Source organism: Astatotilapia calliptera, chromosome 4 (genome assembly GCF_900246225.1).
Source record: "Astatotilapia calliptera chromosome 4, fAstCal1.2, whole genome shotgun sequence".
NCBI classification, from domain to species: Eukaryota; Metazoa; Chordata; class Actinopteri; order Cichliformes; family Cichlidae; genus Astatotilapia; species Astatotilapia calliptera.
Window position 1 is genome coordinate 14,039,375 of NC_039305.1, and position 27,527 is coordinate 14,066,901.

Below are 27,527 nucleotides of genomic sequence, written 5' to 3' on the forward strand. Positions count from 1 at the left end.
ACACAAACATGGAAGCAAGATCTATAATTATGATTATTTATAATAATCATTGCACTAATAAATCATTGCAATTTCTTTAACCATAAAGAATAACTAAATCCATCAGGACAATATCACATCAATGCACTGAACTCACTATGTTATCCCTCTAACAGCCTCCACATGTTCTCACTGTAATTTCCCCCTCATGAATGAATTTATGCTGCACTAATTTGAATGTGTCCCTCCAGAGATTTATAATTGCGAAACCGGTTCACCTTGTACACGCTGACTCCACAGACAAGGTACGAAAATATATCAGGCTACGTCAATAGCGGTAGGTCGTCAGGGTTTCTACTCCACGGCCGTATTTCATACGGTTCCACATTTCCAATGTACGCTATTTTCTGCAAGTACCGTCTCTTTGCATCCGGACGCAACCTGTCTCTGTACCGTCCCTTTTCTTTTAAACTGCTTTTAAGCATGTTTCTAGCAACCGTCCTTCCAGCACAGTGTGTTTGCTTTGATTCGTGACCCAGATATATGGCGCCGCGCTCCCACAATACATTGCGGCATTATGTCAACTCCAAAGCCCTACCGTTGAGTCCCTTCCAGTATTTCAGACAATCCCTTTCCGTCAAGAGCCACTTGTTAATTTGTTGCGGACTTGTGATTTGCACTTCCCAGCCACTGTAAGGAACACTATCAGACACTCTGATCGATGTCAATAAACATGTGCACACTTAGTGCAGACTTCCCCAAGCTACAGTGGAAACTATCAAAAAGAAAAAGAGATCCTAATAGAACAAAGATTCATGTTCCAAGCCATCAAGTATTTCACTTGAGGAAACTTTTATCCTCTCCAAAATCACCTGGGTTATTTGGTGGATTCTTAAGAATTTGCTAAACAAAAGACTTGCCTTATAGAAAGGGGCCCATTTTAAAGCATACCGAGACACAAAGTCTGAAAGAATATGTATCCCCTGCAACTTTTAGAAGGAAAGACTAATCTTCTCCAAAATCATCCATATTCGGTGCTTCCCCTTCTTCTTTGTGCTTCCAAGAATGGGATCACAATTTCTTCACGACACCTTACTTATGTCTGTGAAGGTTCTCAGTCATCCAGGTCATCGTAGTCAAAGGAGCTTGCAAAGAAAAGCGTCTGGACTTCTTTAAGTTACTTGAAGACGTTTCACCTCTCATCCGAGAAGCTTCTTCAGTTCTAAGGTCAAATGGTGGAGAGTCTGAACTTACGTCTGAACAGACTTAACAATGTGGTGTATGCTGTACAGTGCAGCGAGGAATGCCCAGACCTCTACATTGGAGAGACCAAACAGCCACTTCACAAGCGCATGGCACAACACAGAAGAGCCACCTCCACAGGACAAGACTCAGCAGTCCATCTGCATCTTAAGGATAAAGGACACTCTTTCGAGGATGCCAATGTTCACATTTTGGACAGAGAGGACAGATGGTTTGAAAGAGGAGTGAAAGAAGCCATCTATGTCCACTGTGAGCGACCATCTTTGAACAGAGGCGGTGGTTTACGACACCAACTCTCTGCCATCTATAATCCAGTTTTGAGATCCCTTCCCAGACGCCTTAACGCCCACTCACATCCTGGGCCATCTGATCCCAGGAATTTGCATGATAAGGTGGGGCCAGGTTTCACAATGAACACACCCGAAACTCTGGCTGATTGGGACCCACACCCAGTTTCACACCTTGGCTCAGGCGATTAGAGGATCATCAGGGGGTCCTTTTGTCCCTCTGTGGGGGGGTTACTCCCACTAGGTTTAAATCTGGGACTCCCCACCATTTGACCTTAGAACTGAAGAAGCTTCTCGGATGAGAGGTGAAACGTCTTCAAGTAACTTAAAGAAGTCCAGACGCTTTTCTTTGCAAGCTCCTTTGACGACGCCTTACTTACTTTAACCTCACTTTCACCATTGCACTTTAGTACAGAAAAAGAAACTTATTTTCTTTGTGGGTGTGTTTCGGTGCAAATGGGAAGGAGTTATAGTTCTTAGTTATAGTTTATAGGCTGTGATAAGTGCTGTTATGAATTTTCAATTAATTGTATTACAACCATCATATGACTCCCTGAGCAAGTGCTTTGGCAACAGTAGGAAGGAAAAACCCGCTTTTAACAGGAAGAACAACTAATGTGGTCAAGGATGTTACCTGGGTATTAACTACTAAACATAGACACAGCATAGGTAAATTTAAAAAAAGAAATTAAAAGGTTGCACCAATGGAAAAGGTAAAGCCTTTAAAAAATTACTGTCTAAAAAACAAAACAAAACAAATTCTAACTAAAGTCTGGTCAACCATAAATCTGACTGTTAATGGCTTGGACTGTGAGTGTTCATTATAGAGCTTAGTTTCCTCCAAAGGTTTGTTGCACTAAAATAGCTGGCTAAGCAGATTTAAATATTGAATAAATTAGAGTACAATGTAAGAATACCTATCTAAACCTGATCCAACATGCTGTATTTTTACATGCCATTTGTAGTATCTTCACTGTTTTGGTAAAAGTGTGTCTTCTTTATGTTCATGATGTGTTTCACTGCGTGCAAAAAGCAAACTGAAAAGCTAAAGACTTTCGTTTATTGCCATTTTAGATCCGTTATTGAAAATGCACAATTCCAAATGTATCTGCAGAAAACAATATTTTTCACAATTCTCCTGCAATTGAAAGAATAAACCTCTAACAAATTACTCTCTAAAAAAATAACAGTGAAAAACAAAAATACTGATATGATCTGTTAATCATTCAAACAAAGTTCTGGTTGGTAATCAAAAATTTGAATGACTCCACTCATTCTGTCAATTATACTTTGATTTTACTTGTTAGAAGTGACTGGCATCGGTCGGCCTGCCCGTGATGTTGTGTTCTCGGAATTTCGAGGGTTAATCACCACCTGGGACGAGGGTTATTGGAGGACACGGGGTTTTTATTCTCTACTCGGGCACGGACGAAAAGAAGAGGAGAAAACCACCCACTCAACTTTCATTGTACCTGGATCAGATGTTCACTGTTTTTACCACTTTGTAAATAAACCACACTGTTTATTCTTAAAGAGCAGTGTGTTCTTCACTTTTCACAGTACAACAAACTAACCTGTTTATCCTGCACTAACCTACAGCAAGGAAATACAGCAGCTGGACCTTTAGCTAGCAACACACTTTGAGACAAACTGCACACAAACACTTTGTGTGTTTGTGATGTTTGTTGAGCTGAGAGGAAAGCTGCACTGGAAATTAACTGACACTTAAAAACAATCACTTTTAATCCCTGACTTTGACACATGTCATCTTTTTTATCCACTGGTGATTAATAAACAAACAAAGGTCTGCAGTCTCCAAAAGTTGATTCTGTTTATCTGAAAGTAGCGTTTTCAGTGGGAGAAACGTTTCGTCTCTCATCCAAGTGACTTCTTCAGTGTCAGCTGACTGCAGGTTTCTCCAATCTAATTAACAGTACATTTGCATAATGACTGAAACCAGCCCAGTGAAGGAACAATGGGCTGGGAGGTCCACAGTGACAAGATAATAACGAGATAATGATTCCCCCCAAATGCATTATAGCCAAAGTAATGAGCCTGTTTTGAAAACGTAATAAGCAGAAAGTACAGATATTTGCTTGAAACTGTAGGGAGTAAAACTAAAAAGTAGTCAGAAAAATCAGTTTCCTTGACATCTGCCTTTGCCTGTTGTTCAGAATGCTGACATCTGTTTCCTGTTGGGTTAGGATGATAAAAACAATGTTTATGCTATTGTCACAAGTAAATGCTATAATGTCAAGTTCCATGTGTCTCTCACTGGCGACTGACAGCACACAGCATATGAGATGAAGGAGGGGTGGTGAATCCCACAGCTGGTGTGAGATCCAGTTCATCCTCTGTGATTCCAGGTGGAGGAGTGAAACGAAAGCGCTGAATGAGGGAGGTGAAGAAGAGGAAGAGCTCCATCTTAGCCAGACCTTCTCCGAGACACATCCTGCGACCTGCAAGAGCAGTTTACACTCATTTAAATCCAATCACGTCTGTGGAAGTGTACATTTTATCAAAGTTGTCATACCTGCAGAAAAGGGCATGAAGGCATCTCTCCTGACAAATTGACCCTTTTTGTCCAGAAAATGTGAAGGGTTAAAAGTGTGTGGGCTCTCCCATTCACTCTCATCATACAGGACAGAGGTGAGAAGGGGAAACACAATAGTTCCCTGTGGGAAACCAAGAAGATTTCTCATGTAGATGTACATCTACAGAACTAGTTCAGGTTATCAGAAGTGAATCAAGATGTTAAAATATATTTAGGTACAGCAGCTGACCTTTTTGATAAAGTATCCCTTGAAGGTGACATCTTGGCTAGTTTGGTGAGGAAGAGACATGGGAGCAATATTCGCCAGTCTCTGAGTCTCGTGAATGACTGCATCAGTGTACGGCAGGTTTTTCCGGTCATCTACACAAACTTGTCGGCTTCCTACTACCCGGCTCAGCTCCTCGTGGACCTGCTCTGCAGAGACAAAATAAAGAAACGCATTTGTCCACATTAGTTTTAACAGATCTGCTAAAATGTGTAAAAAAAAAAAATTTAAATCCAAAATATACACAGAATATTGTTATGGTGCACATTGTTTGCATCTGACATGTGTATTTATTTACCACTGACTGGTAGTAACAAAGACAAAACTCCTGATTTTTTGCCTTATCTCTCTGATATCACATGCTGACATGTCAGTAAACCCATAACTGAAGTCCTTGGTCTTGTACCCCAACAGGACACTGAACTCTATTTATGTGTTATTACCATACATAATGAGACTTGCATGTCTTGTCCAGTTCCTTACCCTGTATGTGTGGGTATTTAGCCATTAACAGCAAACCCCATCTCAGTGTGGCTGCTGTGGTGTCAGTGCCAGCAGCAAACAGGTTGCTCACTGTGAATGTCAAGTTCTCCTCATTGTAGTGAGTATCCAAAACACAGGAGTCCTAAAAGAAGTAACACTCACATTGCTTATTGCTATCAAACCTAAAGTGTAAATAATATTATCATAATTTTAAAAAACACATATTGTCTTACTTCTTCTTTCTGTTTCACAATCAGAAAACAGTCCACAAGCCCTCGGCACAGTCCGGGCTCCAGAGTCTCTTTCAGATGATTAATTAAATTCTTTATATCTGTGACAGCCATCTCAACATTTTTTAACACCACCTGGCGATTTTTTATCCAACCGAACAGCCAAGGAAACATGTTAAAAAGCTGTGGAAAAAACAGTAAAACAAAGCTTATTCCAAGTAAATACACGTAATTATCAGAAATAAAATGAAATACACTTTACTTTGTCATATGACACAGTTTACATACTTAAAAATGTCAATATAGTATTATTACACAATTTTTCACTAAATCCTGGTTTTCATTTTTGTGAAAGCACCAATGACTTAACTTTTTTCAGAATTTCTCTCACAGAAATCATTGAAATCACAATTAACAAAGTTACTGTTGCTGTGCATCTAAAGATATCTAATATTTTCAGGTAGCGTTACCATGTATTCTCTTAATGACTGTGAGTGCATATTGTGTCATATACAGTGGGGCAAAAAAGTATTTAGTCAGCCACCGATTGTGCAAGTTCCCCCACTTAAAATGATGACAGAGGTCAGTAATTTGCACCAGAGGTACACTTCAACTGTGAGAGACAGAATGTGAAAAAAAAATCCATGAATTCACATGGTAGGATTTGTAAAGAATTTATTCGTAAATCAGGGTGGAAAATAAGTATTTGGTCACCTCAAACATGGAAGATCTCTGGCTCTCACAGACCTGTAACGTCTTCTGTAAGAAGCTTTTCTGTCCCCCACTCGTTACCTGTATGAATGGCACCTGTTTGAACTCATCATCTGTATAAAAGACACCTGTCCACAGCCTCAAACAGTCAGACTCCAAACTCCGCCATGGCCAAGACCAAAGAGCTTTCGAAGGACACCAGGAAAAGTATTGTAGACCTGCACCAGACTGGGAAGAGTGAATCTGCAATAGGCAAGCAGCTTGGTGTGAAAAAATCAACTGTGGGAGCAATCATCAGAAAATGGAAGACATACAAGACCACTGATAATCTCCCTCGATCTGGGGCTCCACGCAAGATCTCATCCCGTGGGGTCAAAATGATCATGAGAACGGTGAGCAAAGATCCCAGAACCACACGGGGGGACCTGGTGAATGACCTGCAGAGAGCTGGGACCAAAGTAACAAAGGTCACCATCAGTAACACACTACAACGGCAGGGAATCAAATCCCGCAGTGCCAGACGTGTTCCGCTGCTGAAGCCAGTGCATGTCCAGGCCCGTCTGAAGTTTGCCAGAGAGCACATGGATGATACAGCAGAGGATTGGGAGAATGTCATGTGGTCAGATGAAACCAAAGTAGAACTTTTTGGTATAAACTCAACTCGTCGTGTTTGGAGGAAGAAGAATACTGAGTTGCATCCCAAGAACACCATACCTACTGTGAAGCATGGGGGTGGAAACATCATGCTATGGGGCTGTTTTTCTGCCAAGGGGACAGGACGACTGATCCGTGTTAAGGACAGAATGAATGGGGCCATGTATCGTGAGATTTTGAGCCAAAACCTCCTTCCATCAGTGAGAACTTTGAAGATGAAACGAGGCTGGGTCTTCCAACATGACAATGATCCAAAACACACCGCCCGGGCAACAAAGGAGTGGCTCCGTAAGAAGCATTTGAAAGTCCTGGAGTGGCCTAGCCAGTCTCCAGACCTCAACCCCATAGAAAATCTGTGGCGGGAGTTGAAAGTCCGTGTTGCTCGGCGACAGCCCCAAAACATCACTGCTCTCGAGAAGATCTGCATGGAGGAATGGGCCAAAATACCAGCTACTGTGTGTGCAAACCTGGTAAAGACCTATAGTAAACGTTTGACCTCTGTTATTGCCAACAAAGGTTATGTTACAAAGTATTGAGTTGTATTTTTGTTATTGACCAAATACTTATTTTCCACCCTGATTTACGAATAAATTCTTTACAAATCCTACCATGTGGATTCATGGATTTTTTTTTCACATTCTGTCTCTCACAGTTGAAGTGTACCTCTGGTGCAAATTACTGACCTCTGTCATCATTTTAGGTGGGGGAACTTGCACAATCGGTGGCTGACTAAATACTTTTTTGCCCCACTGTATACATTTTATTGTATCTCATGATTAAGAATTACTCTCTTTGGCTCAATGAGCAACAAACAAATTTATAAAATAAGAAGAAAAAAGATTGTGAAAAAGCAAACAGTCAGATTTCCAATGCACCACAGAGCCACATTTGCAAAACACATGGCCAAACAGCGGGAGCAGCAGGAAGAACTGCAGAATCGAATCGAGCGTATGATGGATTGAGAACCTGGCAGCTCGGATCTGGTCCCGGCCGCCACCCCAACTGGCGTTCCCCGAAGCCGTGGAAGTGGAGGAGGTCCTGACTGTTCCGGTGCCCGTCGTCGGGTGGGAGCGGCTGGTGCCTGGCAGCCTTATACGTGTAGTAGAAATCAGGTCATGAGGCCTGTTTGTTGTTGCTAATTTAAGCTGCTTTTATAAGATTTTATAGTTTCACAGGATGTTCTACTTCCATATATGAATGTATGTGATTGTCATTGTAGCAGGTTGAAAAAGCTACATGTTTATTTTTGTAAGAAAACGGGATCGTCTAGTGGTGACGTGTGTGCCAAACGACCAGAACTGGTGTCCAAAGTCTCAGGGAAGGCTGCATTGAGTGCGTCATCCAGGGAGCCCAGGTCACAGTCAAAACGTCAAGATGGCCACTGTTACCCCACGGCGGTTGTTGATAGTAAAGATCCAGAAAAGACTTTGTGATTTGAGTGTGAGCCAGCTGCGCACTGTTGTTTCTTCAGTGGAGGATGGCAGTATGACTCGCAATCTTGATGGCTTAAGTCAGGGGTGTCAAACTCAAATACACAGTGGGCCAAAATTCAAAACTGGAACAAGGTCGCGGGCTAACATTAATATTTATTGAAAAAAAATCTTCCTCCAGATTTAAGAATGAATCTCTTCTTATGGACTCAAACAAGTTTTGCTGAAAAACTGAATATGGAACGAGCAAAGCTTAATACTAAACAATATATATATTAGCTGTATAATACCAGTAGGCCAGCTCTAATAATAATTTGGTATGGCTTCGCGGGCCAAATGTAATTAGGCTGCGGGCCAAATTTGGCCCGCGGGCCAGAGTTTGACACCTATGGCTTAAGTGAACCAGAACTGTATGACCTGATCGTTGAGTACATCAGAGGTGAAAAGTTAAGAGCGTTGGAGGATGAAGGTATGGCCCAGCTCTTGCTCCTCGACGACATCGAGAGTGACCTGCTGTCAACGGACGTTGGAGGGGCTGGAGATCATCTGGCCGTGCCGCTTGAGATGGAAGATATTCCTAACCAGCAGCAGGAGTGCCCTACTTGACCCCACACATCCTGACAGACACCTGGCTATGCCAGCTGACCACATCCCCTAACACAGACTCTCACACACAGCCCATTCTACCGCAGGACAGAGACATCTCCACCTTTCCCTCATCCATGCTAAGAGACACTGATACGCCCACCAAGAACTTCAACATCCCAGCTTCAGTGTCACCGGCGCCTAGTGTTGCTGGGGTTTCCCCTGGCAGGGTGAGTCGTCCGTCCAGAGGATATGACCAAGTTTTGAGTCTCAGTGATGTGGCAGCTTTGTTTCCACGCAGAGAATTCAAGTTGCATGGTGGACAAATTTCAGATCTTGGCTCGGATATGTCCTACAGTAGTCTGTGCAAACAAATTGATGAGGGGTTACAAGAAGGGTTTACTGAGTGTGAAATAATCAGAACCTTGCTAAAGATAATGAAGCCTGGTACTCTCAAGGAAATGTTAACCAACAAAGATGATTTGACAGTTGATGGTTTGAAGAAACTTCTCCGCTCTCATATTCGAGACAAGAATAGCGCTGAACTCTTTCAAGAGCTAAGTAATGCTAAGCAGCAAGACAAAGAGAGTGCACAGCAGTTTTTGTACAGAATTATAGGGTTAAAACAGCGTGTACTATTTGAGTCACGACAGCCTGGTGCAGACTTTAGCTATGACAAAAAGCTTGTGCAGGGCACATTTCTTCACACACTTTATCAAGGGTTCAATGAAAAAAACAACTATGTGAGACAAGACCTCAAACCTTTTCTTAATGACTTGCAGGTTAGTGACGACTTTTTGCTTGAACAGATTACAAAGTCCATCAGCGAGGAAGCTGAGAGACTGAGGCGACTGGGTACAGCATCTAAAATCAGACCTGTGACTGTAAGTGCCGCTCAGCTTGCTAACACGGACTTGAGTGAGCAAGCGAAGGTTAACACTGAGCTACAGGCTAACCATGCAGCTATTAGAGAACTGACTGCCCAAGTGTCTTCATTGACTAGACAGCTAACTAAAGTGGTGAGCCAGACTGATAGTGTGGCATCTGGAGACTCCTGCTCGCCCCTGAACCACCCTCCAACACCTCCAGCTGAGAACCGGGGCAGATGTGGTGATTGTGTACAGCAAGGCAAAGTGAGCTGCCCCCCACTGCTTTGCGTGTGGCCAGCCAGGACACCGGGCTATTGGCTGCCTGTGGCGTAAGGTGTCGGGAAACGGGGTGAGGTCACTGGAGAGGGGCTGCCAGTGACCGAACAAGCCGAGGAGTCCCCAGCACACACCAGTTTTGCTAAGACTTCAAGTGTGGTGAGATCAAATGTACCCAGTCCTGCACCACCAGCGAAACCCACTGCACAGCTTATTGGGAACAGATGTATGGTCTCATGTGCCATCAATGGAGTACCACTTAAGATGCTGCTTGATTCAGGGGCCCAAGTGACTATGGTATCAAGAGCATGGATAGAGAAAAACATCCCCCACATTAAGATCAAGCCACTTGAGTCCCTCCTTTCAGACCAGCCTCTGGAAATAGCGGCAGCTAATGGTACAGACGTTCCATTTGATGGTTGGGCAGACACGGAACTTCAAATTCAGAGTGTGAACTATGGGCATGTCGCCATACAAGTGCCAGTGCTTATCAGTCAGCACAACCTTAACTGTCTTATTTTAGGCAGCAACGTAATAGCTGAAATCCTAAAAACCAATAAAGAACAGAGAGGTGGGGCTGACCTGTCTGCGCTCCTCAAAGAAGCTTTAAGTGTCAGCAGCAGTGCAGTAGATGCTCTAGTTTCAGCACTTCAGATGCCCACCCCTGATGAAATAGATCCTGAGTGTAGTGTGAGAACAGGAAAAAAGGTGTAATGATTCCTGCAGGACAGATTTGTGAAGTAAAGTGTAGAGTCAGAGAATGGCCAAGAGGTGGCCCACGACTCTTCCAACCAAATCTAGAGAACAGCTGCCCTGAGGGTTTGGAGTTGTTCCCAGCTTTGGTAGATGTCCCCAGTGGGTTGACAAAAATTGTTAAGATTCCCATTCAGAATCCTACCAAACATGACATTTTTCTCTCCAAAAGAACAGTCTTAGGTACATTGGAAGAGGTGACTGAAGTAAAACCTGTCAAGTATCTCTCTGCTGACGCAGGGTCATCAGCCCATACAAATGTAAAAGTGTGTTCAGTTCAGCTAGGTAACGAAAAGCATCAGACAGAAGTCAATGAAGGTCAGAGATGGCATCCACCTGTTGATTTGTCCTACCTGACAGAGGGTAGTTAGAGACATGTTGTATGAACAGTCAGATGTTTTTGCCCAAAGTGACTCTGACATTGGTTGCATCCCAAGCTTGCAGTTGAAAATTAATCTGAAAGACGATACGCCTGTCCAGACATCCTACAATTCGGTCCCCAAACCTTTGTATAAAGAGGCAAAAGAATATGTTCAGAATTTGCTGGACAACGGCTGGATCAGAAAGTCCACATCACCCTACTCATCTCCGGTGGTGTGTGTCCGAAAGAAAGACAAAAGCTTACGCTTGTGTATTGACTTTCGGGGCCTTAACCGTAAAACCATTGCTGACCGCCACCCACTACCACGCATCCAAGACCTGCTGGATAATTTGGGGGGCTATTCATGGTTTTCAATACTCGACCAGGGTAGTGCGTACCACCAGGGCTTTGTTGATGAAAGATCAAGACACCTGACAGCATTCAGCACGCCTTGGGGGTTGTACGAGTGGATCCGCCTCCCATTTGGCCTTACCAACGCCCCAGCAGCATTTCAGAGATGCATGGAGGGGGTCCTTGATGGTCTGAGGGATGAGTGCTGCTCACCATATTTAGATGATGTGCTTTGCTTTTCCAAGACTTTTCATGACCATGTTGATGATCTGATGCATGTGCTTTGCCGCCTGCGAGAGCATGGTGTGAAGCTACGTCCCAAAAAATGTGAACTGTTTAAGCGTCAGGTCAGGTATGTTGGGCGCTTGGTGACCACTGAAGGTGTCCAGATAGACCCAAAAGATCTCGAAGCAGTGGAACATTTGAGAGACAGAGAGCCAAAGAACATGGGAGAGGTCAGAGCACTCTAGGGTTTCTAGGGTATTACAGGACGTTCATTCAGGACTTTTCTAGAATAGCGAGGCCACTGTTTAAGCTTATTGAGAGTCCCAGTGATCCTAGCCTGCAATGTAGCTCAACTAGAGCCAAAATCAAGTTAAAGCGCACAAATGGTGGTCAGCTTCCTTCCAAAACACCAGTGCAATGGACAGCAGAACATCGTACTGTGGTGTCACGTCTGGTGGATATGTTAACCCGTCCACCTGTCCTGGCTTACCCAGATTTCAGTTTGCCCTTCGTTCTACACACAGATGCATCACATGAAGGCCTGGGGGCTGTGCTTTATCAGCAACAGGGGGAAAAGCTCTGTGTCATTGCTTATGGTTCCAGGACACTCACGCCTGCTGAGAAAAATTACCATCTCCATTCTGGCAAGCTTGAATTCCTTGCCCTGAAGTGGGCAATTTGTGATAAATTTAGGGATTACCTCTACTATGCACCCACTTTCACAGTGTACACAGATAATAATCCCCTCACATACATCTTGAGCACAGCAAAGTTAAACGCTGTGGGACATCGGTGGGTGGGCGAATTAGCTGACTTCCATTTCACTGTAAAGTATAGACCAGGCAAGTCCAACGCAGACACTGACACGCTCTCCCGCTATCCATTGCCACTCCAGGAACACCTCATGGAGTATACTGAGACACTGTCCCCAGAAGTGGTTTCTGCAATCTGGCAAGGAGACAAAGCCATGAGAGACGGTGATGTACCATGGGTGGCTGCACTGCACTGTGTTGACGACACACCCCCTGAAGGTGCCCCTGTCATCACCCCAGAAAACATCAGGGCTGCGCAGAGGGAGGACCCCCCTATCTGTGAGGTGATAAATCTGAAAAAGAGTAGATGGAGTCCTAATAGTAAAGATAAGAGACAGCTAGGACAAGAGACACGTAGGCTAGTACATGAATGGAACAGACTTGTACTTGAGGAAGGAATACTGTACAGACAGACTGGACAAAGAAAACAGCTGATTCTACCCAGTAAGCTTAAGCAAACTGTACGGAAACACCTGCATGATGATATGGGACATGTTGGTGCTGACAAAGTCATTCAGTTAACAAGGGAGAGGTTTTACTGGCCTTTTATGCAGCGTGAAATTGAGGACTATGTCATTCGCCAGTGCCCTTGTATCAAACAGAAACGGCCAAGTGTCCCAGAGAGAGCACCAATGGGCTCGATAACAACCAGTGCCCCCTTTGAACTCATTTCGGTTGACTATTTACATCTAGAACCAAGTAAAGGTGGCTTTGAGTACATTTTAGTCTTGGTAGATCACTTTACCCGTTTTGCCCAAGCTTACCCGACTAAGAATAAATCTGGCAAAACAGCAGCTGAGAAAATCTTTCTTGACTTTATCCCGCGTTTCGGGTACCCTGAAAAGCGGCATCATGACCAAGGCCGGGAGTTTGAGAACAACCTTTTCCAAAGACTCAAACAGCTGGCAGGAATAGGCCACTCTCGAACAACCCCCTACCACCCACAGGGAAATCCTGTTGAGCGTCTAAATAGAACACTTCTACAAATGCTACGGACTCTTCATGAGGAGAAAAGGGCAGAATGGAAGGATCATTTGCCCCATATAGTCCATGCATATAACTGCACAAGACATGAGGCAACAGGCTATTCACCTTTCTTCCTCCTTTATGGAAGAGCCCCACACTTGCCTGTTGATCTGCTTTTTGATTTAAAACCTGAAAAAGAGTCACAGTCCAGACAGGAATATGCACAAAAGTGGGCTGCACGCATGCAGGAAGCCTATAAAATTGCTTCAGAAAACAGTGCAAAGTCCTCTGCAAAGGGGAAAAAGCACATCAAAGGCATCGCACTGCAACCAGGAGATCGAGTGCTTGTCAGAAACCTCTCCGAGCGGGGTGGTCCAGGCAAACTCCGTGCCTACTGGGAAAAGAAAATTCACAGAGTTGTTGAGAAGATTGGAGATGGACCTGTATATAGGGTACAATCAGAAACAGGAGACAAAACCTTTCGTGTCCTGCATCGAAACCTCCTGCTGCTTGTGACTGATTTGCCGGTAGAGCAAGATCAGCAGGGACGTCAGAAAAGACAAACACAAAGACTGGGAGAGACAAACCCCAATGAAACAGTGGAACATGAGTCTGATCATTCGGATGAAGAGGAAGGGTACACATACAGCCTGAGAACTATACCTGTGTATCAGTGGAGGAGAGTTAACCCCAAAAGGCCTCAGCCGAGACCACACAGTGAACTGAGAGCTGTAGCTCCTGAGTTTCAGCCAATAAGACACGAAATGGAATCAGTGGAAGTGCAGCAGGGAAGTGCAGTCCCACCAGCTGTATCTACAGAACCAGCAGATTTCCCAATGCCTGTTGTTTCATCACCAACTGTGGAAACCCAGGAGGAACCTGCAGCTGAGGATCTTATGGAGGACACAGGGTCGGAGAGCTGTGTGGAAAACAGGGACCCTGCCCCAGAGACACCAGAATGGGATGTGCCACCAATACGGAGGTCGACCAGAGCTGTGAAACCGAAAGAGGTTTTTACATATAGCCAAATGGGACAGCCTTCATATCAGCTCTGGAGACCTGGAGCAAACATGATGCTTGCATATGTTCCCTGCCACATGTCACTTTACCCAGCTGTTCCTGACTGTTATTACCTCACACCAGTATGGACATGTTAGACTGGTGACCAAAAGACCTTTTGACATTACTCCTGGAACTAATAGTTTTGACTATTAGACTTTAAAGACTTTGGGCAAACGCCATGAAGTGTGTTAGTTTGGTTCCAGATGTCCGGAGCCATCTCTTAAAGCAGGGGAGAGTGTAGCAGGTTGAAAAAGCTACATGTTTATTTTTGTAAGAAAACCAAATACCCCCTTATTTTTTGTTTATTATTGTGACTTATTTTGACATTGTTATGTGTTGTTATATTGGTTATATTTCATTATGCCAGTAGATGGTGCTCTTGCACTGCTGTGGAACTACCAGAGAGACTAGCTATAGGCTCTGCGCATGCGCAGCTCAGAAATAAATGAGCTCCAGCCTGAGCAAGACGCTAACTTCGGTGTCCTCTCTATTAATCCACAGGTACTGACAAACAAACTTTTATGTTACCGAACTGGTTCTAAATGTCATGTAAGTTGAGTAACAACTGTTCGGCTATATTTTGAGATGAGAGTGATGATGTTGTTTTGTGGTATTTTGTTGTAATGAGTATTAGTGTATCATCGGCATAATGCTTTAATGCTACGTAGCACTATAAGTATATGCTATGACAGTGGCAACCTGCGACTTCCGAAAATGTGTTGTAGTGTTTGTTTTAGTGTTAGCCAAGCAGTACTGAGTACATGTATTAAGGGGAAAGCTTTTTGTTGGTGAAACAATGTTTGCAGTCGTCTGCCGCCATGTTGGTTGCGTTCAGGAGACGCCATGTTCAAAAGTAATAGCGTATATGGCGCGAATGTGGGGAAAGGTTGTGTGAATGTGAGATGGGTTATTTTGGTATGTTGTTATGCTTTGGCCGTGAGTGTTTTGTTTAAGTGTGAGTATGTAAAGTCATTTTGAATTAGTTTGTATTTATTTTGCTTTTGAGAGAATGCTTTTTGTAACTTTATTTTTGTTTATGAACTCTGTTATTTTATGGGAAGAATGCATGGTCTAGTGTGATTTGTATTGTGTATATGTGGAGAAATAAATGAGCTCCAGCCTGAGCAAGACGCTAACTTCGATGTCCTCTCTATTAATCCACAGTTTGCTCATATTTGGCTACGCAGTGCTCTCTAGCCTGTGTGCCGCTTGCTGCCGGTCCAGATTCCCCTAGGTCTGGTGCCGGTAACATCATCAAATCTGAATCAGCATGAAAACGGATGCTGATTGCTGTTAAAGCTGTAACAGTATCAATTTATACCTCGATCCTTTGCACAGTGGTAATATTAGTGGATCTAAATCTTATGTGTAATTTATTTTAAAAACAGCGTCAAGTCAAAAAGCCAACCTGGACTGATGCAGAACCTGAGACACATATGGTTTGATTGGCTCGCTTCACCATGTTCTTGAATACAGGGTCACCGTAGTCAAATCTGCTTCCGTACACAATAGAGGAGATAATGTTGGCTGTTGCGTAAGTTATTGGAAGAGCTGTATCAAAAGCATTTCCTGTAAATTGACACACAAGGGGGGGGAAAAATCTAAAATAAATAAATTCGTACACGGGCTAACAGAAATGCACAAAATTTAGAGGTGTGCTAAAAAATTTTAAAAAATCCTTTAAGTTGAAGTTCAGGGTTCAAAACTGCTTCAGCACACAATGTCATCACTTACATCTACACACACTATCGCCATACCTTTATGCTCTTCAATCACTTGAATCAGATAACCACACTCCTCCAGGATTTTATCCTGAGAAAGTCTTTTGCCCATCCCAAAGTCTTTGAGGGTGGTGAGGGCAAAACGTCTCAGCTCTTTCCACGATTCTCCATTTGCAAACAAAATTCCTACAAAACATAAGGTATAATGCATGTCTGCTCCAGCCTAGCAGCCAGAGCCTGACATTCATCAGTTCAGCAGAGGCACAAATGAACAATCAGGCTTGTAGCGCAGACCTTTGTCTGTTTCAGCAGTAGTCTCTGTGACAGAGTTCTCAATTTTGCATTCATGCCTTAACTCAAATAAAGAACTGACAGTATGTGTTTCATGTAATTTTGTATTTCAGCGTGTACTTCTCGGGCTCCACAGCTGAGGTCCTACTTTATCATATTTATCATTTCAAAGTTTGTTTGTTTTTTCCTGTGTTAATTCTCTTTCACTTCACCAATCGGGTAAGAGGTCAGATGACTGCTGTCGTTATCAACTCGATATGTCAGGTCAGTGAGAGTGAAGGGGGCTGTTGCTCAATCTGATCTTAACCAAGCAAAACAGCAAAGATCAGAGCAAAAAAATAAAATAAAATCAGCATTTCTTCAAAAAGAAAATCATCTGTTTTTAAGGTTTTCAACCGTAATTCTACGGGTCTTTAATTTTTTATTTCAGAGTCATTTTATCACTTTTGATCTGGCGTTTCCATCTGTGTCATTGGTGAAATGTTATTATAAAGCCAACTATCAACTGAACTCAAAGTACAACACAATGTTGTCACAAACAGCAGAACTTACTCTCATGGCAGACATCGAGAACAAAGGAATATGCACCACTAAACCTTTAAAATATTATTTTGAAATATTATTTTTCTGATTGAAAAGAAACCTGGACTTCAAGATATTGGTCAGCTGTTGCAAAACATGAGGAAACATGCTGTTAATTGTGTAGCCTGTTTCGATCATGTTTTCTTATATCTCTAGTGATCACAAATAACAAAACCTGCAATTTCCCTGGGCTAACACAGATTTATGAACATGAAATTAAACTTAATAAACCACAATATAAAGAATCTTACCATGACCTCGGTTTATATCATTAAGTATCGGGGAGATGTTGCGCTCTCCAAACTCCTCTGCATAGTTGACCAGTGCCTCTCTGACTGTCTCATATCCAGCCAGGACCACGACTTTGTTGGTTCCAAAGTAAAGAGTAAATACAGAGCCATATTCCTTTGAAAGCTGGAAGAATCATTCAAAATAATAATAATTAAATAGCATGTTACGTTCCCCTAACATTTCACAGGAGACCCTGCTAGGGCCATAACATAGCATTAGGTATTGTAATATGTTTAAACTGGCTTCTTTTGATTCAGATCTTGAGAAGAGTTACCTTACCTCACACAGAGTTTTGTGGGGTCTGTTAAGATCTAATTGCAACAGGTTACCAAGCAGGGGCAGAGGTCTCGGTCCTGGGGGTTCATTTCCTTTTTCCTTAGAGATGAAAATGATAGAAACAAGATAAAGTACAAGCAGGAAAACAACGGCTGCCAGCATTGTGGTGGGACTGAACAAAATGAAAAAGATAAAATCCTCAAAATGTTCCATTTGCTCTGATGTTGATGGTTCTCCTCTGTGCTGTCCTTGCAGGTAACACACTTTTCTTTGTGCCAGACTGCAGGGTGGGGGGGGGGGGGTTTGACTGGCTTTGCAAAAAGTAAACACTGCATGGAAGACAGTTAACTCACTCGACGCCGTTTACTAAAATCAGGCTGTTTTCCAATGGCTGATAAAAAGGCCAGGAAGGCTACCAGACACTCTGATGTCAATAAACAACTCTCCAAAACCACCTGGGTTATCAGGTATACTCTTTTTTTTTTCTTTCTCATATTTTTATTGAGAGACAAGTGTACAGTGGTTTACAATGACAATACAATCTGTTCCCCTCACATATTTTTTAGTTTTTCTTACATGAACAGATACGATAACACACACACACACACACACACACACAGGCACACCCACACACACGCTTAAATAAACAAACAAGACAAAACCTAATAAGAAACCCAAAACAAACACAAACAACAAACCCCAAAACACACAAAAAAAAAAAGGGGGGGGAAGAGATATGATATTAATCAGCTGGTAGAGCGTGTAATGACTTGCAATAGTCTACGAAGGGGCCCCAGATACGATAAAATTCTCTGTATTTCCCTTCGCCACAAGGCCTATCTTTTGCAATTTAAGAAATGACATCACATCTCTAAACCAAAAAGAAACTGAAGGTGGCTTTGAAGATTTCCAAAGGAGTAAGATGCAACGTCTAGCCAAAAGTGATGTAAAGGCTAATATTTTGAAGTGTGTAGGGTCGGTTAGACCAGTGTTGACTGGAAGCCCAAAAACAGCTAGAAAAGGGTCCATGCAGATTTGGGTCCCAAGAGCCTTGGAAAGAATAACTGAATACTGACTCCAGAAGCCATGGAGTCTTGGGCACAGAAAGAACATATGGCCTAGGTCACATGGGGTGGCATGACATCTCTCACACTGATCCATCACTTGTGGGTAAATCTCAGACAGACGAGACTTTGAATAGTAAACCCTGTACAACACCTTGAACTGGATAAGTTGTAACCTGGCACAGGACGTACTATAACGGACATTGGATACTGCCTTCTCCCATTGCTGATCCGAAAAAATTACTCCTAACTCCCGCTCCCAAGCCCCCCTAATTTTAGCAACTGAATGGACATTTAAATCCATAAGTTGTTTATATATTAAAGATATAATTGACTTCTTATTGGGTTTAAGGGATAAGAATTCCTCCCACGGTTGGACATTTGGAAGAAGAGGGTAGGAGGGGAAGAGAGCAGAAGTGCAATGCCGTGCCTGAAAATAACGGAATAGATTGGTAGCCGGAAGATTTGTTTCTGAACACAGGTCTAAAAAAGTTAAGAAAGTACCATCTTTATAGAGATCCTTAAACGTATTAATACCATGATGCTTCCACTGTACATAGGTACCATCAATGAGGCCAGGAGTAAACAGATGGTTCTGCGTGATGGGCATGTGTACTGACGCAGAGATGTACTTAAAATGACTCCTGAATTGTGACCAGACCCTTAGACTAGACTGTACCACGGGATTTTGGGTGAAATGAGAAGGCTTAAGTGGTAGTGGAGAGAACAATAAAGCTTCTAAGGATGAGGAAGTGCACGACAGGCGTTCCAGTTTGCACCACAGCAGTTCTTGAGATTCAAGCCAATGGGTCAATTTGTGAACATGAGAGGACCAATAGTAAAATAAAAAGTTAGGCAAGGCAAGACCACCATCAAATGTCAGTCTCTGTAATAATGATTTCCTCACCCTGGGGTGTTTCCCTCCCCACAAAAACGATGTAACTAGCTGGTCTAACTTTTTGAAAAAAGCTTTAGGTAAAAATATAGGAATACTCTGAAACAGAAATAACAATCGAGGCAAAATGTTCATATTTACAGCATTGATCCGACCAATTAGGGACAAAGGTAGCGATTTCCATCTCTGAAAATCCGATTGAATTTGAGTCATTAAAGGGGAGAAATTGGAAGAGTATAGAGAAGACAAAGTACGAGTCACGTTAACTCCCAAATACTTAAAGCCGGCAGGGCTAAGTCTAAAAGGAATGTCAGATTGTTTACGTGTAAGACTTAAAGAATTTATGGGGAAACATTCACTTTTAAGAAGATTTATTTTGTAACCTGACAGAAAGCCGAACTTGTTTAATAGAGACACAATCGATGGTATGCTAGATAAGGGATCAGAAACATATAGAAGCAGGTCATCTGCATATAAAGACAATTTTACGTCAAGGCCTGACCGGGAAATACCACGAAAATGAGGAAGAGCCTTCAAAGCTATAGACAGGGGTTCAATTACAATAGCAAAAAGTAGGGGGGACAGGGGGCAACCCTGTCTCGTGCCGCGTGACAATGAGAAGTAGCCAGAGGAAACACCATTTGTATAGACACTGGCTTGGGGTGCCTTGTACAACAGTCGAATCCATGAAATGAATCTGTCCTTGAAACCAAATCTTTGCAAGACCGCAAAGAGAAAGTTCCACTCCACACGATCGAAAGCTTTCTCAGCATCAAGTGAGATAACTACTTCTGAATTAGTGGTCGAGTGTTGGGAAAAAATGACATTCAAAAGCGTGCGGACATTAAAGAACAGCTGGCGGCCTTTAATAAAGCCATTCTGTTCATCTGAAATAATAGTAGGAAGAACCTTTTCAAGGCGAATTGCTAAATTTTAGCCAAGACTTTAACATCAACATTCAGCAGTGAAATAGGCCTATACGAGGTGCAAGACGTAGGATCCTTACCCTTCTTTAAGAGAACAGTAATTAGTGCTTGAGACAATGTAGGGGGCAATAGACCACGTACAAAAGATTCATTATACACTGAAAGAAGTAGTGGGGCTAACTTGTCTACAAATGTTTTTAAAAATTCAACTGAAAACCCATCAGGTCCTGGTGCCTTACTATTGTGCATGGTCTTGATTGCATGCACAATTTCATCCAACCTAAAAGGGGCATCTAATTGTTCAGTTATAACAGGATCGACAGTGGACATTATAAGACCGTTAAAAAAGGAATCCATCTCAGAGGCGTCAGCAGCAGATTCAGATTCATATAGGGAGGAATAATACGTCTTAAACACCTCGTTGACTTCCTTTGAATCAGAGACCAAGTTGCCTGCCGCATCTTTAATTTGAGAAATTAATCGAGAAGAGGCCTGACGTTTTAACTGATGGGCCAAAAGCCTTCTGGGCTTATCACCATGTTCATAATAAGTCGCACGCGCACGAAGTAAGAGACGTTCAGCATCTGCCGTAGAAAGTAAATCAAATTCGGTCTGCAAGTCAAGTCGTCTTTTATGCAAATCAGGAGTGGGACTGTCAACAACCTGTCTATCTATGTCACAAATTTGTGTAGTCAAAGTTTGAAGTTTGGCTTTGTGGCTTTTAGTGGAATGGGCAGAGAAAGAAATTATTTGCCCACGCACATATGCCTTAAGAGATAAGATAAGATAAGATAAGATAACCTTTATTAGTCCCACACGTGGGAAATTTGTTTTGTCACAGCAGGAAGTGGACAGTGCAAAAGTTATGAGGCAAAAATTAGAATACAATAAGAATAAATACAGTACACAACTGTACAGAATAGAATAAAATAAAATACTATATACAGTAGAATAAAATAAAATAAATATACAATAAGATAAAAATAGAATACAAATACTATATACAACTGAGTAAAAATACAACGATGACAGAAAGGATTATTGCACTTAGTATTATTGCATATGTATGGATGTGTGTGCTTGATCAGTTAAAGTCTTTATTATGGAGTCTGACAGCAGTGGGGAGGAAAGACCTGCGAAATCTCTCCGTCCCACACCGTGGGTGCCGCAGTCTCCCACTGAAGGAGCTGCTCAGTGCTGTCACAGTCTGCTGCATGGGGTGGGAGATGTTGTCCATCAGGGATGACAGCTTAGCCGCCGTTCTCCTGTCACTCACCACCTCCACTGGGTCCAGAGGGCATCCTAGAACAGAGCTGGCCCTTCGGATCACCCTGTTCAGTCTCTTCCTGTCCCCAGCAGAGATGCTGCCGCCCCAGCAGACCACACCATAAAAGATAGCAGAAGCCACAACAGAGTCATAGAATTTCTTCAGGAGTGGGCCCTCCACTCCAAACGACCTGAGTCTCCGCAGCAGGTACAGCCTGCTCTGCCCTTTCCTGTAGAGGGCGTCTGAGTTATGAGTCCAGTCCAGTCTATTGTTCAGATGAACACCAAGGTACCTGTAGCTGTCCACAGCCTCAATGTCCATACCTTGGATGTTCAGTGGTTGCAGTGGAGAATGCTTGTGCCTGCGGAAGTCTACCACCAGTTCCTTGGTTTTACTGGCGTTGATCTGGAGGTAGTTCAGCTGGCACCAGTCCACAAAGTCTTGGGTCAGACCTCTGTACTCCTTGTCGTCCCCATCAGTGATGAGGCCGACTATTGCAGAGTCATCAGAGAACTTCTGCAGGAAGCACTGGGTGGAATTGTGGGAGAAGTCTGCAGTGTAGATGGTGAAGAGGAACGGAGCCAGAACCGTTCCCTGTGGGGCCCCCGTACTGCAGACGACCCTGTCCGACACACAGCCCTGAGTCCTCACATACTGTGGTTGGTCGGTGAGGTAGTCCAGGATCCAGGTAGTGAGGTGATGGTCCACTCCAGAGTTCACCAGCTTGTCCTTTAGAACCGAGGGAAGAATGGTGTTGAAGGCACTGGAGAAATCAAAGAACATGATTCTCACAGTGCTTCCAGCGGTCTCCAGGTGAGCGAGGGAACGATGTAGGAGGTGAATGACGGCATCATCCGCTCCAATGCCAGGCTGGTAGGCAAACTGAAGTGGGTCCAGTGATGAGCTTATTAGGCGCCGAAGCTGAGCCAGGACCAACCGCTCCAGGGTCTTCATCAGGTGGGATGTCAGAGCCACCGGCCTGTAGCTGTTGAGGTCCTTGGGGCGTGAAGTCTTTGGCACTGGTACAACACAGGAGGTTTTCCAGAGCTGTGGAACTCTTCCCAACCTCAGGCTCAGGTTGAAGAGGTGCTCCATCACCCCACACAGTTGGTCCGCGCAGGACCTGACGACCCTCGAGCTGATGCCATCTGGACCCGCTGCCTTCTTGCCATTAATCCTCCTCAGTTCCCTCCTAACCTGGGTGGTTGAGAGAGACAGGCTGGAGCCTTGTGTTGAGTGTGTATTGGATGCTGTTGTTGGGGGTGGGGGGGAGTGAGCAGGGTGAATAGAGGAGGTGTGAAGTGTCTGAGGTGGAACAGCAGCAGTGGGGGTGGGTGAGTCTGCAGCCGATGTTGCAGACTGCCTCATGGCTGAGTCAAATCTGTTGAAGAAATGATTCAGTTCATTTGCCCATCTCACATCCCTCCCAGGCAGAGAGTTCTGCTGTTTGTGGCCCGAGATGGTTCTGAGGCCTCTCCAGACTTCACCAACGTTGTTTTGTTGAAGCTGGTTCTCCATCTTCTGCCTGTAGCTCTCCTTCCCATTCCTTATCAGTCCCCTCAGCTCTCTCTGCACCCTTTTCAACTCTTCATTGTCTCTGGATTTGAAGGCCCTCCTCTTCTGCTTGAGGACGGTTTTAATTTCTGGGGTAATCCAAGGTTTGTTGTTGGAGAAACACCGTACAGTCCTGGTAGGTACAGTGTTATCCACACAGAAGTTTATATAGTCAGTAATGCATGTAGTAAGGCTGTCGATGTCCTCACCGTGGTCATCACAAATCACCTCCCACACAGTCGACTCAAAACAATCCTTAAGAGCCTCCTCGCTCTCCTCTGACCTTCTCTGTACTGTGCGGGTGGCTGGTGGCTCCCTGCGCACTAAGGGCTCATACACAGGGACAAGGTGCACCAGGTTGTGATCAGATCTGCCCAGGGGAGGGAGAGGTGATGAACTGTATGCCTCTTCTGCATTGGCATACAGTAAGTCCAGTGTTTTATTGACTCTGGTTGGGCAGGTCACATACTGGGTGAAGGTGGGCAGTGTGGAGTCCAGTGAGGCATGATTGAAGTCCCCTGATATTATGAGAAGGGCTCTCGGTGATTGTGTTTGCAGTCTGCTGACCACAGAGTGGAGAGAGTCACAGGCTGCATCCGCGTTGGCCGAGGGGGGGACATACGCTGTTATTGCGATAACATGCGAGAACTCCCGGGGCAGGTAGTACGGACGCATGCTAACGGCTAACAGCTCAATGTCTCTGCTGCAGAGTTGCTCTTTTACAGTGATGTGCCCAGGGTTACACCATCTGTCGTTCACAAAAACTGCCAGTCCCCCTCCTTTCCTCTTACCGCTGTCTCTGGTCCTGTCCGCTCGCAGCAGCTGGAATCCCGGTAGTGTCACGCTTGTGTCCGGAGTTAGCGATGTTAGCCACGACTCCGTTAGCATCATGATGCTACATTGCCGGTACGCCCTCTGTGACCAGGTTAGCGACATGAGCTCATCCATCTTATTGGGCAAAGATCTTACGTTTCCAATAATTACAGAAGGAAGAGATGGTCGATAACGTCTCCTTCTCGGGCGACGGCGCTCCTTCCCAGCACGACACCCCCGTCTTTTCCTCCTCAGCTCGCTGGGAATATCGGGTCTGTCCGCCGGCAGTACCGCTGCAGGACTCAGCGCTAACAGCTGATCCTTACTGTAAACAAAGGATCTCTGCTCTGGGTCCCCAGACACGGGTGAAAAAAGTAGAAATAAACTGAGAAAAACGACCAGGACTAGCACAAAACGGTAGAACATGGTTGCAGAGTCTAATTACTAATACGTTAGTTATAAAAAAATTACGAGAAAAAAGATAAGAAAGAAAGAAACTCAGAATGAGCAGAGCTGCTGTAACAGGCTGCCGCACACGGGGGGCGCCGGAAGGGATTCCCAAAGTAATGACCCCGTAACAGTATCGCTGTCGTTAAACACCATAAATTCATCAATTGCGGATTTGATAAAGGTAACAAACCCCTCATCCGAAAGCAACAAAGAGTTAAATCTCCAGGGTGAGGAAAAAGAGGACTGGGCTATGAGCTTGATGTCAACGCTAAGTGGTGCGTGATCGGAAATGACAATAGGATGATATGTAGATGACAGTACTTTTGGAATAAGGGAACCGTCCACAAAAAAATAATCCATCCATCCATCCATTCGCTACCGCTTATCCTTTTCAGGGTCGCGGGGGGCGCTGGAGCCAATCCCAGCTGTCATAGGGCGAGAGGCGGGGTACACCCTGGACAGGTCGCCAGTCTGTCGCAGGGCCAACACACAGGGACAGACAACCATTCACACTCACATTCACTCACAGATTCACACCTAGTGGCAATTTGGATTATCCAATTAACCTATCCCCACAAACTGCATGTCTTTGGACGGTGGGAGGAAGCCGGAGTACCCGGAGGGAACCCACGCAAACACGGGGAGAACATGCAAACTCCACACAGAAAGACCCCGGCCTGATGGTGGAATTGAACTCAGGACCTTCTTGCTGTGTGGCAACAGTGCTAACCACCGTGCCAAAAAAATAATCAATCCGCAAAAAGGACTGATGTACCTGAGAAAAGAAAGAGTACGCTCTGGTAGTAGGGTTAGAAAACCTCCAGGGATCTACAAAACCATTCTGAGACATAAACTCTGAAATAGACTTGGACATAGAGGATTGGGTCAGGGTCCAAGGATTCGAGCGATCTAAGGCAGGATCAATAACACAGTTTAAGTCGCCACCCAATATCAAAAGATGAGTATCAAGGGAAGGGAGACTACTCAAAAGTGCATCTGTAAAACCTGGATTATCACAATTTGGCGCATACACATTGACTAAGAGGACGGGTACATTGTACATGGTGCCTACAACAACCAAATATCTCCCGTTTTTGTCAGCTTTAATCTCAGAGGCTGTAAACTGTACCCTTCTGTTTATTAAGATCGCCACCCCCCTGGCTTTTGAATTAAACATTGAATGGAAAGTATGACCCACCCATGGGCACCTGAGCCTAAGATGATCCCGATTTCGCAAATGGGTCTCTTGCAAAAACATTACATCACTCTTTAAACGTTTAAGATGCGAGAATATTTTAGATCGTTTAATTGGGCTATTCATACCTTTGACATTCCAAGTTAAAAATCTAATACCACAATTGCCTAAGGACTGACCTGAAGTACTGGTCATTGCAGAAAGATAAAAGAGAAAATACTTATTTCTTCACCCCCAAAGAAAGAACAAGTGGGAAAAACACACTCACACAAACACACAACGCAAACCCACAACAACAGAAGTACAGCTTCAGAATAAAAATAATAATAACACGTCAAACACACCCTCCCGCCTCCCCCCTGCACAGCAAAAGCCCCCATCCCCAAACGATGGAGACGGCAGTGCACGCTCCCACCCGGAGCAATCTGAACAAAAACGCTCCCAACTACGAAACGAACCGTGTCAAACCAAAGCTCCAACAGAGTTATTTCTCAATAGATTAAAAGGCACAAATAAAATAAAAATAACCCAATTATATTTTACTATTAGACAGGTAAAACAAAACAAGTGTTTGGCAGAGTAACAAACTTAGCTTACCACAATGATGTTTGGATTTGGATCATGCGCTATTTCAAACAAACAAACATTGTCCCGCTATATTTTTTATCGCGTGGTTATTGTCTTAATATATTCCTTGGCCTCATCTGGCGAGACGAAGTCGCGCTGCATTCCTTGATAAGTGATCCGCAGTCTTGCCGGATAGAGGATCCCAAATCGGACTCCCTGGATGCCGCGAAGCTGGCGACGGACCTCATTGAAAGCCGCACGGGCCCGCGCTGTCTTAGCGGTGTGGTCGGGGAACACAGAAATGGTCATATTATTTATCTGCACCCTCTGCAGCTCCCTGGCCTTCTGGAGAATCCTAGCACAGTCCGCGTAATAGTGCAGCTTCACAACCATAGCACGGGGGCGTTCACCGGTGTTAGGTTTGGGGGCCAAAGTTCGGTGGGCTCTGTCTACAAGCGGCTCCTTCCCAAGCTGAAATGCCTCCATCAACAGCACGGACACATCTGTAGCGGACAGGACGTTCTCCTCTGGCACACCAACAATGCGTATATTATTGCGGCGAGACCTGGACTCCAAATCCTCGCATTTATTCTCCAATTTGGCCAACTCCTTTGACATCGCATCCACTTTGGCTTGGAGGTGGACAATATCATCCGTGCATGTGGAGAGAGACTGTTCCATCTCCGTAACTGTGCTCCTGAGGCCAGCGAATTCCTGCCGCATGGTAGTTATATCTGAGGAAAGGTCCGTTTTTAGTTGCTGTATGTCGGACCTGATAGACGTGAGATTCTCCGCAAACGCTGCCGTCAGTTCCTTTTTAAACAGTGCTGAAATTTCTTCACGAAGTTCAGAGAGGAGTTCAGCCTTCGTGAATTTTTCCGTAACGACGAGCGGCGTGTCGGGTGACCCAGGCAGTGGCGAAGTTTTACCACGAGGCGGGGATGCAGTGTTAGCAGCAGGCCGCAAGTTCGGCTGAGAGGTGCTTGCGCTCTTATTAACCTTACGCGACATTGTAAACACAAAAAGCAAAAACAGTCTTGTCTCGGAACTATACAAAAAGAAAAAACCCGTCAAAATGTGCCTGGAAATGCTAGATAATAACTAGACTCTGCAGGAGCTACGCTCGGTGCGACCTACGCCATAGTCACCTAAACCGGAAGTCCATCAGGTATACTCTTAAGTATTTGCTAAACAAATAATTTGCACTATTGAAATGGGCATGTTACGGATTCAAATATTGGGGATGGATACAAGAGGAAAAACCAAAATAACATCACTGGTCCGGCCGGGTCAAGTCAAACGATGATTTTAATGATCACACGCGTGGGAGATGGACACCGTACACAGACAGCATCAGATCTCAAAATGGTGGAGCATTGATCAAACTCTTATAGCCTCTAGTGGCCCCCATCTAATCATAAAAGCCTAAAAATTCACATTCTTTCTCTCACACGGCGCCTAAGCTACGACCTTGACTCCCTGTTTATCTGCTCCTGCTGAGATGGGGCAGAAAACTCCA

The 27,527-nt window shown here is 44.1% G+C and overlaps 1 protein-coding gene across 1 annotated transcript; it reads right to left on the reverse strand.

The window, feature by feature from the left end:
• Positions 1–3,468: 3,468 nt before the first annotated feature.
• LOC113020731 (cytochrome P450 2K1-like) lies at positions 3,469–17,749 on the reverse strand. The gene is made up of 10 exons (XM_026164935.1): positions 17,281–17,749; positions 16,962–17,124; positions 15,874–16,023; positions 15,525–15,685; positions 5,065–5,244; positions 4,832–4,973; positions 4,313–4,497; positions 4,063–4,204; positions 3,805–3,988; positions 3,469–3,721 (listed from the first exon to the last, which is right to left on the reverse strand). Exons 1-10 carry the CDS (start codon positions 17,488–17,490, stop codon positions 3,700–3,702), a joined length of 1,539 nt encoding a protein of 512 aa, XP_026020720.1. The 5' UTR covers positions 17,491–17,749; the 3' UTR covers positions 3,469–3,699.
• Between the last annotated feature and the right edge of the window lie 9,778 nt (positions 17,750–27,527).

Bases quoted from the DNA above. Each gene is read 5' to 3' on its own strand.
- LOC113020731 (XM_026164935.1), bottom strand. From the start codon at position 17,490: ATGGAACATTTTGAGGATTTTATCTTTTTCATTTTGTTCAGTCCCACC. The intron at 5,245-15,524 runs GTTGGCTTTTTG...TTTTTTCCACAG, and splicing joins CAGGTTCTGCATCAGTCCAG to CTTTTTAACATGTTTCCTTG. The intron at 4,498-4,831 runs GTAAGGAACTGG...TTGTCTCTGCAG, and splicing joins TAAATACCCACACATACAGG to AGCAGGTCCACGAGGAGCTG.